The sequence below is a fragment of the Rhinoraja longicauda genome, chromosome 3, assembly GCF_053455715.1.
Source record: "Rhinoraja longicauda isolate Sanriku21f chromosome 3, sRhiLon1.1, whole genome shotgun sequence".
NCBI classification, from domain to species: Eukaryota; Metazoa; Chordata; class Chondrichthyes; order Rajiformes; family Arhynchobatidae; genus Rhinoraja; species Rhinoraja longicauda.
Genome location: NC_135955.1, coordinates 59,314,669 through 59,331,679, shown reverse-complemented (window position 1 = coordinate 59,331,679; position 17,011 = coordinate 59,314,669). Strand labels below are relative to the sequence as shown.

The window sequence follows — 17,011 nt, the reverse complement described above, 5'->3', positions numbered from 1 at the left end:
ACACCGGCCAACATGTCCTAGCTACACTAGTCCCAGCTGCTCACGTTTGGTCCATATCCCTCCAAACCTGTCTTATCCATGTACCTGTCGCTTAACTGTTTCTTAAATGTTGGGAGAGTCCTTGCCTCAACTACCTCCTCAGGCAGCTTGTTCCATACACCCACGACCCTTTGTGTGGAAAAAGTTACCCGCTCGGATTCCTATTAAACCTTTTCCCCTTAAACCTATGTCCTCTGCTCCTCGATTCACCTACTCTGGGCAAGGTACACTGTCCATCTACCTGATCTATTCCCCTCTCATGACTGTATACACCTCAATAAGATCACCCCTCATCCACCTACACTCCAAGGAATCGTCCCAGCCTACTCAACCTCTCCCTATAGCTCAGACCCTCTAGCCCTGGCAACATCCTTGCAAATCCTCTCTGTACCCATTCCAGCTTGACACCATCTTTTCTATAATATGGTGCCCAGAACGGAATACAATACTCTAGATGCAGCCTCACCAACGTCTTGTACAACTGCAACATGACCTCCCAACCTCTCTACTCAATATGTGTCGGAAGGAACTGCAAATGCTGGTTTAAACAGAAGATAGACACAAAAAGCTGGAGTAACAGCGGGACAGGCAGCATCTCTGGCGAGAAGGAATGGGGATCTCTACTCAATACTCTGACTGATGAGACAATGTGCCAAACGCCTTTTTGACCACCCTATCTACCTGCAACTCCACCTTCAAGGAACCATGCACCTGCATTCCTCGATCACTCTGCTCTACAACACTCCCCAGAGCCCAACCATTCACTTTGTATGTCCTCGCATGTTAGACTTCCCAAAATGAATCACCCCACATTTCTCTGTATTAAATTCCATCAACCATTCCTCAGCCCACCTAGTCAATCGATCAAGATCCTGCTGCAATTTTTCACAATCATCTTCACTATCTGCAAAACCATCCACTTTTGTATCATCTGCAAACTTGCTTGTGTGTTCTCATCCAAATCTTGATATAGATGACAAACAGTAACGGGCCCAGCACCGAACTCTGAGGCACACCACTCACTAGTCACAGGCCTCCAATCCGAGAAGCAACCTTCCACCATCACCCTCTGCTTCCTTCCATGAAGCCAATTTACTATCCATTTTGCTATATCTCCTTCGATCCCATGCGATCTAACCTTCCAGAGCTGCCTACCATGCGGCACCTTGTCGAATGCTTTGCTGAAGTCCATATATACATCTGCTCTCATCGACCTTTTTGGTCACGTCTTCAAAAATCTCAATCAGATTTGTAAGACATGACCTCCCACGTACAAACCCATGCTGACTATCCATAATCTGCCCTTGTCCGTCCAAATGCCTGTATATCCTATCCCTCAGAATAATCTAGTAACCTTCCAACTACAGATGTTAAGCTCACTGGCCTATAGTTCCCAGCATTTTCCCTGCAGCCCTTCTTGAATAGAGGAACACCATTTGCCACCGTCCAGTCTTCCGGCACCTCCCCTGTATTTAAAGACGACTCGTAAATTTCAACCAGGTCTCCCACAATGTCCTCTATGGTTTCCCTTTGGTTTCCCACAATGTCCTCGGATATATCTGATCAGGACCTGTATTCGATGGTATGAGACGGGAATTGGCTTGGATAGACTGGCAAATGATAGTGGGTTGACAGTGGAGATGCAATGGCAAAGATTTAAAGATTGCATGGATGAATTGCAACAATTGTTCATCCCTGTCTGGTGTAAAAATAAAATGGAGAAGGCGGCTCAACCGTGACTAACGAGGGAAATTAGTGATAGTGTTAAATCCAAGGAAGAGGCAAATAAATTGGCCAGAGGAAGCAGCAAACTGGAGGACTGGGAGAAATTTAGAATTCAACAGAGGACAAAGGGGTTAATTAATAGGGGGTAAATAGAGCATGAAAGAAAGCTTGCGGGGAATATAAAAACTGACTAAAAGTTTCTTTAGATATGTGAAGACAAACGTAGTTCCCTTACAGTCAGAAACAGGTGAATTTATAATGGGGAAACAAGGAAACGGCAGACCAATTAAACAAGTACTTTGGTTCTGTCTTCACTAAGGAAGACGCAAACAATCTCCCAGAAATACTCAGGGACCGAGGAACTAGTGGGAGGGAGGAACTGAAGGGAATCCACATTAGTCAGGAAATGGTGTTGGGTAAACTGTTGGGACTGAAGACAGATAAATCCCCTGGGCCTGATGGTCTGCATCCCAGAGTACTCAAGGTAGCGGCCCGAGAAATCTTGGATGCATTGGTGATCATTTCCCAAATGTTCTCTCGACTATGGATCAGTTCCTGTGGACTGGAGGGTAGCTAATTTAATCTAATGTAATGTGAGAGGGGAAAGCCAATGTAACTCCACTTTTTAAAGAAGGAGGGAGAGAGAAAACGGGGAATTATAGACCAGTTAGCCTTACATCGTTAGTGGGGAAGATGCATGAGTCAAAAAAAAAAATGTAATAGCAGCGCATTTGGAAAGCAGTGACAGGATCGGTCAAAGTCAATATGGATTTATGATGGGGAAATCATGCTTGACTAATCTTCTGGAATATTTTGAGGATGTAACAAATAGAATGGATAAGGGAGAGCCAGTCGATGTGGTGTATTTGGTGTCAAAAAGCCTTTGACAAGGTCCCACACAAGAGATTAGTGTGCAAAATTAGAGCACATGGTAGTGTGGGTAGGGTATTGACATGGATAGAGAACTGGTTGGCAGACAGGAAGCAAAGAGTAAGAATTAACGGGTCCTTTTCAGAATGACAGGCAGTGACTAGTGGGTGCCGCAAGGCTCGGTGCTGGGACCCCAGTTATTTACAATATATATTAACGATTTAGACAAGAATTAAATTTGACTTCTACAAATTTGCAGATGACACAAAGCTGGGTGTGAGTTAGCTGCGATGAGGATGCTATGAGATTGCAGGGTAGGTTGGGTGGGTGGGCAGATACATGGCAGATGCAGTATAATGTGGATAAATATGAGGTTATCCACTTTGGTGGCAAAAACAAGGCAGCAGATTATAATCTGAATGGTGTCAGATTAGGAAAAGGGGAGGTGCCACGAGACCTGGGTTTGCTTGTACATCAGTCACTAAAAATAAGCATGCAGGTGCAGCAGGCAGTGAAGAAAAGCAAGGCATGTTGGCCTTCTTTGCAAGAGGATTTGAGTTTAGGAGCAAGGAGGTCCTACTGCAGTTGTACAGGGCCCTCGTGAGACAGCACCTGGAGTATTGTGTGCAGTTTTGGTCTCCTAATTTGCGGGAGGACATTCTTACTATTGAGGGAGTGCAGTGTAGGTTCACCAGGTTAAGTCCCGGGATGACGGGACTGACTTATGATGAAAGAATGGGTCGACTAGGCTTCTACAGAATACAGAATAGCTTTTATTGTCATTCGTTTTACCGAACAAAATTAATTTGCCAGCAGTACAAAAAAACAAAAAACACAAGACACAACCCCAACACAAACATCCATCACAGCGAGTCCAAACACCCCCTCACTGTGATGGAGGCAAAAAAACTTCCTCTCTCTTCCCCCATGCCCCTCCCACCGACAGACAGCTCGACCCCTACTGAGGCGACCGACCCGCACAGCCCCCGCAAGGAGATGGAAAGTCCCCGCGGCCGAGCCGCACCGGGCGCTGGAAAGTCCCGCGGTCGTACCGGGCGATGGAAGGCCGAGCCGCACCGGGCGATGGAAGGCCCCGTGGCTGAGCCGCACCGGTGATGGAAAGCCCCACGGCCGAGCCGCGCCGCGCTGGAAAGTCCTACGGCCGTACCGGGCGATGGAAAATCCCGCGGCCGAGCCGCGACGGGCGATGGAAGGCCCCGCGGCCGAGCCGCACCGGGCGCTGTTAAGTCCCGCGGTCGAGCTGCACTGGGCGATGGAAGGCCCCGCGGCCGAGCAGCACCGGGCGCTGTTAAGTCCCACGGCCGAGCCGCACCGGGCACTGTTAAGTCCCGCGGCCGAGCCGAACCGGGCGCTGTTAAGTCCCGCGGCCGAGCCGCACCGGGCGATGGAAGGCCCTGCGGCCGAGCCGCACCGGGCGCTGTTAAGTCCCGCGGCCGAGCCTCGTCCCGAGGAAGAGACCTAAAAAAAGAAAGATTTCCCCCACCCAACCCCCCACACCCCACACCCCACACCCTCCACACATACACAGCCAAAAACAAAACACCCCAACACCAACACACAAACAAAAAAGGACAAAGGACAAACAGACTGCCAGCGAGCCGTAGCCGTTAAGCGCGCCGTTAAGTGACGTTCACTGGAATTTAGAAGGATGAGAGGGGATTTTATAGAAACATAAAATTCTTGGACAGTCTAGATGCAGGAAAAATGATCCCGATGTTGGGGGAGTCCAGAATCAGGGGTCACAGTTTAAGAATAAGGACTGAGATGAGGAAAAACATTTTCACCCAGAGAGTTGTGAATCTGTGGAATTCTCTGCCACAGAAGGCAGCGGAGGCCAATTCACTGGATGTTTTCAAGAGAGAGTTAGATTTAGCTCTTGGGGCTAACGGAATCAAGGGCTATGGGGAAAAAGCAGGAACGGGGTACTTATTTTGGATGATCAGCCGTGGTCATATTGGATGGCGGTGCCGGCTCGAAGGGCCAAATGGCCTACTTCTGCACCTATTTTCTATGTTAGCACCTGGAGATTTGTCAACCTTCATACATGATAGTACCTTCAGCACATCTTAGACCATAACACTGACACTAGACACTACTTGGCCAAACCAAACTTTTGAGGTAACTTAAATGAATCGATTTACTTAGAACAGGCTTTGTTATTGTCGGTGATGTTACTAAGTGGCTCTTTATCAAGTGACCAATGTAAATATTTCAGAATGTGCCTGTTTATTTTTCTTTTATATGGAAGTGGAGGAGAGGTCTGAAGGGTAAGTTTTTCATTCCCATGATATATTTGTTACTGGGATGTTCAGCATTTGCTATCCATACCAGCTAGAATTAAACTGCGATTTCACGTGCATGGAGTTAAATGTCGGCTACTCCAGGAGACGATGGCTGATTTCCTTTACTTATCCATGGCAAATGACAATGTGGATATAATTTTTGTTTTGAGGACAAGAAAGTTCATATCTTTTTATGTTGCACAAAGGTTCTTTTAACACCCAGTGGCATAGACATGAAACTTCTAGCTTCTGAAGTGCCAATAAGAAGAAATTATCTGCCAGCTATAAAATTAGAATACACACTCTCAGCTCATCAAAGGTCTCTCAGACTCCAGATTTTCAAGATCCAGGTATGTTGCATAACAACACAATTGTCTGCAGAAATGATAGAATGAATGAATAAATGAATGAGTGAATACTTTATTGTCACGTGTGACAAGTCAATGAAATTCTTTGCTTGCACACCCAAAGTATGCAATTAGTCGCTACATATGGCACTTACAAAGTACCCCCACATCAGGTCCCCCTTTGTTCCCTTCCTCCCACCTATGCCGGGTTGTCCATTGTTCTTCCCCCTCCTTCACAACGGTTCCCCCACGCCAGGTCCTCCTTTGTTCCAGTGGCATCCTGACTTCCATGTGGTCCGTCCTCATCCCTCAGTCAACGCACCGACCTCTCCACTATCGCCGCTGGGTCCCCTACGAGGGCCTCCATGGCACCGACCAAGGTCCCAGCCGCGGGCTCCAATTCGCAAGGCTCCGACCTGCAAGGCTCTGGTTTTGGCTTCTCCGCGGGATGCCGGGAGGCATCTCACCCATACTGGGACCAGCCCAGTATGGATTGCTTGAAAATGCCACCAGATAACACATAATGCAGATGATCCAAATTCAATCAGTAATGCTGGGATAAAAACCTTATTGTCTTTTGAGAGAGAAATGTGATATAATCTTCATTTAATTCTGATTTGGTAAATTAGAGTTGTATCACAAATTGTTAAGCTTTTTTAATGTTTCTCAGATAGGCTGAGAACTCTGAGGCTCTTCATTGGAAGTGTGCAAAAGCTCAAGGAAAAATGGTGTAAGCAGCACACAATTTCCCATCCACCTGCTCCATTGAGCATCAACTGTCCCACCTGCAGCATACTCTGCAGATCTGACATTGGCCTGACCGGTTATCTCAGAACTCAAGAGCAAGCAGATTATTCTTGATTATTTGTGATTGGGAAAAATAAGATAACTTCACCCAATCCTTTGTCCAGTAACAGACCTGCATAGCCACTTTATTCTTATCAAATATTGGCTGAATGGCTGAATCAAAGATACTCTAATGACAAAATCTTTATCTGTCATGGGCCAACATTGCAAACTGCTGCAAGGTACATTGTGCCTTCACAATGCCACTCTTTATGCTGCATCTCTGTGATGGCATTTAGAAAACAAACATAGAGGGTACTTTCAGTTAATTGCTGTAGCTTCTGATTAATTCTTCATGTTTGTGTTCCTGTGATGCACCCAGAAGAGGAGACTTTGGCTGATACCTGCATGACCAATGACTAAAAGTGGCCAAATGAATGTTTTGTGGTATGGTTCACTGTGATTTAGATCTATGGCTGACAAAAGTTCTCCAGCCTTTTTCTGCTCAAAGGAATGAATAAGACGACGTTCAGGATTCCAGCACCAATCTCCAGTCTTTGCTGATGATTTGTGTCATCTTCTTTACTGGCAGCTATCTTTAATATCTATAAGATATCTATAACATATTCGAAGAATCAAATGTGTTTTGTTTTGGAAATAGTTCAGTGTTGGGGGGGGGGGGATTTTATCGTAAATCTGAATTTTATTATAAATTCAGGTTTTGATCAAATATATAATAAAAATTGCTTGTTTGTCAAATTAATATGTAATGTTTCGTTTTTGACATTTCAGATTCAAAACCAGCTTTCCGGAGCCATCTTTCCTTTTCCATTTTATCCTGTTATTCCCCCGAAGTCTATCACCATGGATTCAGGTTGGTTGGTAAAGTAATGGGGAAGCTATTAAATGTATTTGAAAAACACTTGTCTCTTTTTGAAGCTTTATTTGGGTAATTAACTGTCATTTTGGATAGCAGTAACAGGATCGTTCCGAGTCAGCATGGATTTACGAAGGGGAAATCATGCTTGACTAATCTTCTGGAATTTTTTGAGGATGTAACTAGGAAAATGGACAGGGGAGAGCCGGTGGATGTAGTGTCCCTTGACTTTCAGAAAGCCTTCGACAAGGTCCCACATAGGAGATTTGTGTGCAAAATTAGAGCACATGGTATTGGGGGCAGGGTACTGACATGGATAGAAAATTGGTTGGCAGACAGAAAGCAAAGAGTGGGGATAAATGGGTTCCTTTCAGAATGGCAGGCAGTGATTAGTGGGGTACCGCAAGGCTCGGTGCTATTTACAATATACATTAATGACTTGGGTGAAGGGGTTAAAAGTAACATTAGCAAATTTGCAGATGACACAAAGCTGGGTGGCAGTGTGAACTGTGAGGAAGTTGCTATGAGGTCGCAGGGTGACTTGGACAGGCTGTGTGAGTGGGCGGATGCATGGCAGATGCAGTTTAATGTGGATAAGTGTGAGGTTATCCACTTTGGTGGTAAGAATAGGAAGGCAGATTATTATCTGAATGGTGTCAAGTTAGGAAAAGGGGACGTACAACGAGATCTGGATGTCCTAGTCCATCAGTCACTGAAAGGAAGCATGCAGGTACCGCAGGCAGTGAAGAAAGCCAATGGAATGTTGGCCTTCATAACAAGAGGAGTTGAGTATAGGAGCAAAGAGGTCCTTCTGCAGTTGTACAGGGCCCTAGTGAGACCGCACCTGGAGTACTGTGTGCAGTTTTGGTCTCCAAATTTGAGGAAGGATATTCTTGCTATTGAGGGCATGCAGCGTAGGTTTACTAGGTTAATTCCCGGAATGGCGGGACTGTCGTATGTTGAAAGACTGGAGCGACTAGACTTGTATACACTGGAATTTAGAAGGATGAGAAGGGATCTCATTGAAACATATAAGATTATTAATGGGTTGGACACGTTAGAGGCAGGAAACATGTTCCCGATGTTGGGGGAGTCCAGAACCAGGGGCCACAGTTTAAGAATAAGGGGTAGGCCATTTAGAACAGAGATGAGGAAAAACCTTTTCAGTCAGAGAGTTGTGAATCTGTGGAATTCTCTGCCTCGGTAGGCAGTGGAGGCCAGTTCTCTGAATGCTTTCAAGAGAGAGCTAGATAGGGCTCTTAAGGATAGCGGAGTCAGGGGGTATGGGGAGAAAGCAGGAACGGGGTACTGATTGAGTATGATCACGTTGAATGGTGGTGCTGGCTCGAAAGGCCGAATGGCCTACTCCTGCACCTATTGTCTATTTTATAATTCTGTTATTATTCATATTCCTGTAGTTTTTAAAGTCGATCAGCAAGTCATATTCAATAACCATAGGAACCTGCCTTAGAAATTCTAGTCTGCCCATATTGTGAGCTCAACTGATATCAGAATGGGTCAGGGTAAAGGTCATTTTTATTATTGACCTCAAGATACAAACATTGGTCTCATCCATGGCATCAAGCTTGCACTAGTTTTAATAAGGATTGTGAATGGTGAGGGGGTGCTATCAGAGTCCATTGCTTTGGGGAGAAATAAAGGGGTTTGCAACTTGAGTTCATTGTTTGGCAGTGGGTGGTTGTAGCTTGCCAGTTTGAGGAGGGGAGAAGGTTTAACTAGAGGACTAATTAGGATGGAATGGGACAGGAAGGGATTGAAGTTGGAAATTGAATCCTTTTTTGGAGGCTTTGGCAAAGTGGGTAATCAGGGGATCAAGGGTTGTGGGGGTCAGTCAGTGAATGGAAGTCGTGCCTTTCGAACAAAATATTTGGTAAATTTGAGATTCAAAATTATGAAAAAATATAATTTTATATTATGTGCTTATATGGTCTATACTTTTCTTTCTTTGTAATAGCACCAAAACCTTTTGCTGATGTTAGTATAGTGACAAGATCTGCAGGGCAGTCTGCAATATCTCGTTTCAGGTGAGTTAAAAACATAACATAAAATTAATCTTCCCAACAAATTAATGATTTTAAGAAATTGACAAACGAGCTATTGACAGTCATCCTTTGTAATGGAGTTTAATTATTTTTGCGTGACATAATTTGTAGGTTAATTGGCTGGGTAAATGTAAATGTAAAAATGTAAATGTAAATGTAAATGTAATGTAAATGTAAAAATTGTCCCTAGAGGGTGTAGGATAGTGTTAATGTACGGGGATCGCTGGGCGGCACGGACTTGGTGGGCCGAAAAGGCCTGTTTCCGGCTGTATATATATGATATGATATGATATGATATGATATGATAATTTAAATAAATCAGGTTTAAAAAATTTAAATAAAATACAATAGGTACATTTTAGCTTCTGTATGCGAGAGTAAAGATAACAAAGGTGGGCTGCCGAATATCCTATCCTCGGCCTGAAGGACATGTCTGAATTAAGTTAAACAGGCAGGTTCGTATTTAAATAATACAAGACCAAGTGGACCCGTTGGGCCCAAACCTCTCCTGCATTAGTGCAGTACCCTCTCCTCGCCCCCTCCCTCCCGTTCCCTCAACCCCCCCTCTCTCTCCCTCCCCCTCCCCCTCTCTCCACCCCCTCTCTCCCCCCTCCACCATCTCCCCCCTACCCCCCTTCACCCCTCCCTGTCCCCTTCACCTCTTCTGTATCCCCTTCACCCCTCCCTACCACTCGCCCCCCTCCATACCCCCTCCTCCTCCCTTCTTACCGCCCGCCTCCATTCCCCGCTCCCCCTACGTCATCCCCCATCCCTTTCCCCCCCTCCACCACTCCCCTTGCTGCCCCCTCGGCCCAACCGTGGAGCTGTTGCCGGGCGGGGAGTGCCCCCGTGGGCGGGCAAAGGTGACGGGGAAAAGCACTGACCTCGGAGCCGAAGCATCTTCTGCAGCTCGGCTGCAATTTGCGGCGGGGAATGGTGGTGACGGCATGGACCCTTTGCCAGGCGGGGAGTGTCTCCCGGTGCCGTGGATGGGATAGAGTGGACAGGGAGAAGGCACTGACCTCGGCCCCATTTCTCCTCCGGACAGGCGTGAAGCTGAAGCCTCTCCTGCAGCGCGGCGGGGACGGCCATCTTGTTAGACCCTGTGCCGCAGCCTCTGCCGCGTGCTGCACATCCTGGGTGGAAGATCAGGCGCGGGGCACGACGGGACAGGCGCCGGTCCTCCTGCTGGTCCTCCGGAGGGGAGGATGGGGCTCATTTATTAAAGATTATTAGGTAAATTGTCTTTAAAAAGTAACAAAAGTGGGTTTATTCCATCCACGAGGGAATGGTGAGTAAGGTGGGTCGAAAATTGTTACGCTATCATGTACCGTTTTGGCTGTGTAAAGCCCCAAACTATTTTCATGCACAAACTAACAGAGTTTTAGTAATATAATACTTGACCAAGTGGACCCGTTGGGCCCATTCCTCTTAGAGGGGGGACAGGGAAAGGGAGAAAGGGAGAGGGTGCCACTCACCTCGTCAGGCCCATTCCTCGTAGGGTTTCCATTGTAACCTTGGAAAATTGTGTTTTTTCTTTAAAATAAAATGTTTTTTTAAATGAAATGAATCTCAATTAAATAAAGATCCCATGTAAAATAAAGAGGACGAGATGGATCCGAGGTCTTTTCCAAAAATGGGCGGCCGGGCTGGCGAGGGGGGACAGGGAAGTGTATCGGGCGTTGAGCGGGAGGTTGGAGCCAATCGTTCGACCTGACGTGGATACACGATCCAATCGGGCGTCGCGCGGCAGTTCGTAGATAATCAATGGACCCCACGTGGGGGTGAGCAGCTGGAGCAAATGAGGACTTGCAGGCGACCAATCAGAGCGGGTAGCGTCGGCGCTCCCCCCACGAGGGACCCGGACCAATCTGGCGTCGAGCGGGAGGTCGGGGCCAATTAATGGACCCCACTTGGGAGTGAGGGGCAGGAGCAAATCAGGCGGTCCCCACCCCACTCACCCGCTCCATCCCCCCTCCCTCACCCACTCCATCCCCCGCTCCCACACCTTCTGCCCCTCACCTCTCCATCCCCCCATACCCACCCCATCCTCCCTCCCCCCGCACTCACCCACTCCGTCCCCCTCCCCACTCAGCCACTCCGTCTCCCCGTCCCTCACCCGCTCCTTCCCCCCTCACCCCTCCATCCCCCCTCACCCACTCCAACCCCCTCACCCCTCCATCCCCCCTCACCCACTCCATCCTCCCTCACCCACTCCATCCTCCCTCCCCCACACTCACCTACTCCCTCCCCCCACACCCACTTCCTCCCCCCCACACCCACTCCCTCCCCCCCACTCACCAACTCCCTCTCACCCACTCCCGCGCCCACTCCATTCCCCCTCACCCACTCCATCCCCGCTCACCCACTCCATCCCCCCTCACCCACTCCATCCCCCCCACCCACTCCATCCCCCCCACCCACTCCATCCCCCCTCACCCACTCCATCCCCCCTCACCCACTCCATCCCCCCTCACCCACTCCATCCCCCCTCACCCACTCCATCCCCCCCACCCACTCCAGCCCCCCTCACCCACTCCATCCCCCCAGTCACTTACTCCATCCCCTCCCACTCACTCCTTCCCCTCTCCCTCCCACCCCTACCCCCACTACCCTCCCCATCCCCACTTGCCCCCCTCCACCTCTCTCCCCTCCCCTTCCCCCCCACCCCCCCTCCCCTTACCCCCACTCCCCCACCCCCCCTCCCCTTCCCCCCCACCCCTCCCCCTCCACTCCCCTATCCCCTCCCCCCCCACTCCCCTATCCCCTCCCCCCCCCCCCACCCTCCCCACTCCCCTCCGTGGACCCGTTGGCGGCGAAAGCCACTTACCTGTGCCCGGCGAGCGGCGGCTGTGGCCCGGTGAGAGCTAGGACTACACCTCCCGGCGGGCAGCGCTGCAGCGGGAGGTGCGCACAAGATGGCGGAGCGAGAGGAGGAGGCGAAGAGGGAGAGCGGCCGCCATTTTCGTGGAGTCGTTGACGATGCCGTCGGTTGAAGCGGGCGCTGGAGGAGACGCAGGAGGAGGAGGAGGAGAAGCTGCCCGGTGGGGGTTGTATTCCGGTGATGGTGCGAGGTGCTGGGCCCGGGCGGGAGCAGGGACTCGACAACACCGTCAGTTGAAGCAGGTGCTAGAAGAGACGGAGGGGAACGATGAGTCGATGGGGACGACAACCATCTTCCTCCTGCTCGGAGTCTTCCCTGGGGCCGGGTGAGGGGGGCAGGTGGATGACCTTTTGCAAAAGTAGACAATCTGTAGTGGATCAGGGCTATCTGGAAAGCTGGAGTCTTTCTCAGCACTTCATGATGGATGGATGTCAAAGCTAGATGCCAGTCATTCAGGCACGCGAGAGTCAGCAGGGAAATAGGCCCTTCTGCCCAACGCCAACCACGATGCCCCATCTGCACTAATCCCACCTTCCTGCATTTGGCCCATATTCCTCAAACTTTCTTATCCATGTACCTGTGCAAATGTATTTTAAATGTTGAATTTCATTGACACCGGGGTTGATGGTGGTCATCTTAAAGCAGGTGGGATCCTCAATTGGAGCAGGGCAAGGTTAAAGGTGTCTGTGAATACTCCTGCCAGTTGGTCTGCACAGGTCCTGAGAATCTGGCACGTGGCATCTTAGATACATTTTAATATAAGGTTGTATCTTAGTAATAGTTCTTTGCACATTTCACCAGTCTTCCCTTGTCAGCCTAAATTCCATGTTCAAGTCATGATTCGTAGCTTGAATCCTTGGCTTTGAAATTTAGGTACATTATGAATAGGTCTTGCAATAACAACTACACTGCCGTTTGACTCTGTTTTCCACTCGTCACTTCTCAGCACAAGGATAAAATCTTTTTATCCCTACTACCAGATATCCACAGTGGAAAGCAACATATAAGAAGTTTGAATATGGGGATGGAAGAGACTTGCAGTACACAAAGTAAAACTAAAAAGTAACACAAGAAGTTAATGTCTTTTGTAATTACAGAGGTTGTCGAGGAAAATTAAAATGGTTCATGGATTGGAGTGCCAGTCAAAATTACGAAGTGGGACCAATCTTTAAGTCATGTATTTCTATTGTTGTCTTTATACATGTTCAATGTTGGATTGAAGTATTTTTCAGAATGATAACAGTGACTGGATTGATTTTAACTGCTAAATAATTTTAATTCATTTTTCTCAATTAAATATTTGCTACAGGTATTTCAAAGTCTTAATTCAAGAAATGGATCTAAAGTTGGATCTTGGCTTTCTTTATGCTGTAATGGAACTCTTCGCACAATCAACAGATACTGTTCTTGCGGACCAGAAGGTAGAAAGCTGGGATCTATAACAATACAATATATCTTTATTGTCATTGTACCCAGGGGTACAACGAGATTAAGAATAAAAAATAAATTGAGTAATGTTCACATTAATATTCTTGTTTAATTTGCCTACAATGTTTCTTTAGTTTCCTTGGAGAATGAACCTTTCCTGGTGGTCACCTGTCTATTCTCACCCGAGGTGTGACCGCCTCTCAATAACTCTTATCTATTACTTTCTCACTCTCCCAGACGTGCTGAGGTCATCCAGCTGCTGCTCCAGTTTCCCAATGCAATCTTTAAAGGGCTGCATGTAGCACACCTCCTGCAGATACAGTCCTTATGGACAGTGGCTGTTTGTCTGAGTTCCCCCATCCCACAGACTGAGCACTCAAATGTATTAATTTTCATCCATCCTACACCAGGACCAAATTGCATTCCAAAACAACAAAAGGCAACAGACCAAACGTCAACTTATTTACATCGGCGCCAGATGTCAACTTATTTGCATCGGCGAAACCAAGTGCAGGCTCGGCGATCGCTTCGCTCAACACCTGCGCTCAGTCCGCGTTGGCCAAACTGGTCTCCCGGTGGCCGAGCACTTCAACTCCCCCTCCCATTCCCATTGCTTTACAAAATTTCAGCTCTGTAGTTTTGTGAGACCCATCTTCTACACTTAATTCCATGACTGATGAGGGCCAGCATAGCAGAAACCTTCTTCACCATCCTGTCTATCAGTGACGCCATTTTCCGGGAGTGCACACTAACTCCAAGATCCCTCTGCTCTGGAATACTTCCCAGGGCCTGTACTTCACTGTGAAGGCTCTGCCCTGGTTCGACTTCCGATGATAACGAGTGTCAATCCTAAAAATGTATCCATGCTGTTGGATTATGAAAGAAAGTGAAATTGCCACTTTATTCAGAGGTTTAAAAAAAAAAAATTCTGATTTCAATAGAATAGTTCAATTTTAATTTGTACTGGACCAAGTGGACCCATTGGGCCCAAACCACTCCTGCATTGGTGAAGCACCCTCTCCTCCCCCTTCCCTCTCTCCCTTCCCTCTCCTCCCCCACCCCTCTCCTCCCCCACCCCTCTCCTCCCCCACCCCTCTCCTCCCCCACCCCTCTCCTCCCCCACCCCTCTCCTCCCCCACCCCTCTCCTCCCCCACCCCTCTCCTCCCCCACCCCTCTCCTCCCCCACCCCTCTCCTCCCCCACCCCTCTCCTCCCCCACCCCTCTCCCACCCTTCCTCCCGAGCAAATAGATTTAAACTTTAAAATGTGAATAACTTAAAAAATATAACATAAATTTCAATGAAACTTCTTCCATTAGCACCAAAAGGACGGTGGTGAGTAAGATGGGACTAAAATTGTCGCGCTATCGTGTACCGTTTTGGCTGTAGTTCAGGAACAAGCAAAAACAGACAAGAGTTTTTGTATATAGATGTTGAGAACTGAAGCACATTTGAATTCATGTGTTTTATTAAGATGGAGCTATTCAAAAAGGACCTTGAATATGTTCAAACAGAGCTGTTGACTGAATCTGCCACTGACACTTCACCTATCAGCTTATATGAATATTTCCATATATCCCCAATCAAAGTAAGTATGTTTTAATTGCTTGTAAGAACATCAATATAAGCTGGTTTGATATTTTCATATGCAATACAATGTTTAGTTTAGATATATCGCCATTTGTAATTTTGCTAACAATGGAAAACTCAGAGGTAATTTAACCGTAAGATTTGTTTAAATATTGATACTGGTGGTGGAGTTGATGACTTTGGGTTATGAAAAGTCAGGGACTCACTGAGGACCAGAGCATGTGTCATGGCTCAAGAATTCTAAAAATCATAAATATATCTTTCCTTTGGTCTTTTTACATATTAACATTTGTTGGCTTATGGGTTCATACTGAGCAATCTGAAAGTAAGTAGCTGCTTCATGACTTCTGAAGATACAGATAAGGACAATGGGAAAGATTGATTGTAAAAACACACGCTGTTTGTCATGTATATCAATGATTTGGATGAGAACATTCATGGCAAGATTAGCAAGTTTACAGATGATACAAAAGTGGGTGGTTTTGCAGATATTGAAGATGGTTGTGAATGATTGCAGCAGGATCTTGATCGATTGGCCAGGTGGTCTGAGTAATGGTTGATGGAATTTAATGCAGAGAAATGTGAGGTGTTGCATTTTGGGAAGTCTTAACAAGGGCAGGACCGACACAGTGAATGGTAGGGCTCCGGGGAGTGTTGTAGAGCAGAGGGATCTCGGAGTGAAGGTGCATGATTCCTTAAATGTGTAGATAAGGTGGTCAGAAAGGCATTTTGCACATTGACCTTCAACAGTCAGAGTATTGAGTATAGAAGTTGAGAGGTCATGTTGCAGTTGTATAAAACTTTGAGGCTACTTTTAGAGTATTGTGTTCAGTTCTGGCCACCATGTTATAGGAAAGATGTTGTCAAGCTGGAAAGGGTACAGATTTATGAAGATGTTGCCAGGACTAGAGGGTCTGAGCTATAGGGAGAGATTGAGTAGACTGGGACTCTATTCCTTGGAATGCAGGTGGATGAAGGGTGATCTTATAGAGGTGTATAAAATCATGAGAGGTATAGATCAGGTAGATGCACAGAGTCTCTTGCCCAGAGTAGGTGAATCAAGGACAAGAGGACATAGTTTTAAGGTGAAGGGGAAAAGATTTAATAGGAATCGGAGGGATACTTTTTTTTACACACAGGGTGGTGGGGGTATGCAACAAGTGGAGGTAGGTGAGGCTGGGACTATTCCAACATTTAAGAAACAGATAGGTACATGGATAGGACAGGTTTGGAGGGATATAGGCCAAACGCAGGCAGGTGGGACCAGTGTAGCTAGAAAATGTTGGCCGGTGTTGGCAAGTTGGGCCAAAGGGCCTGTATTCACATTGTAACACTCTATGACTCTATGCACTGAAGAGTAGTTTCAAGCCAAGCATGCTGCTCTACAAGATGTATGTCTTTCCACGCATCCCTGGCATTGACTTAAAATAGATGTGGCCCCTTATATATATGAATGAAAGGATTGTTCGTCACCATTTGAAATGTATCATTCCGCTGGGATTAATAGGTATTTTCTGAACGATATTCATGAAAAGCTGGGGGAAAAATGGATTTTCTTATAAGAATTGTTAAGGAGTTGGGAGTAGCCAAAGTTTTTTCAGCAAAACAATACTAACACAGCATTTTATTGAAGCCTTCCAACGTAAAACTAATTTAGTATAGTGAATGGAATTGCAAAACATGTGTTTTCTTGATCTATTTACTACATGCTTATGATTGCTATACATTATTATTTTCACGCATAGATAATAATATAATTGCATCTCCTTGATTACATTAACAGTGTAGTTGCCTTTACTCAGTTGACCTTCGATGTCTTATTTATTTATTGGAGAATCTTTTGTGGAAAAGGTTTCAATTCAAACCCAATGAGTCAACAAAGAACTTAGAACAGTACAGGAACAAGTCCATTGGCTCATTGTGTCTATGATGAACATTGTGCCAATCTAACCACTCCCATCTGCCTGCCTGCAGGTGGTTTTGATGCCTCTCTTTCTTGCCTGTTCAGGTGTCTTAACTGCTTCTTAAATGTTGCAATGCATCTGCTTCTGCCACCTCCCCTGGTAATGTGTTCCAGGCAATGTGTGCATAAAAGAAAAC

General features: G+C 46.8%; 1 protein-coding gene across 3 annotated transcripts in view; it reads left to right on the top strand.

Moving 5' to 3' along the window:
* vps13a (vacuolar protein sorting 13 homolog A) overlaps positions 1-17,011 on the top strand; it is a 283,176-nt gene that overhangs the window by 202,337 nt on the left and 63,828 nt on the right. For all 3 annotated transcript variants that reach the window (XM_078396225.1, XM_078396226.1, XM_078396227.1), the window contains 5 exons: positions 5,144-5,287; positions 6,863-6,944; positions 8,923-8,992; positions 13,204-13,315; positions 14,796-14,909. In XM_078396225.1, the coding sequence (XP_078252351.1) occupies positions 5,144-5,287; positions 6,863-6,944; positions 8,923-8,992; positions 13,204-13,315; positions 14,796-14,909 (522 nt within the window). The remainder of the gene's footprint in view (positions 1-5,143; positions 5,288-6,862; positions 6,945-8,922; positions 8,993-13,203; positions 13,316-14,795; positions 14,910-17,011) is intronic.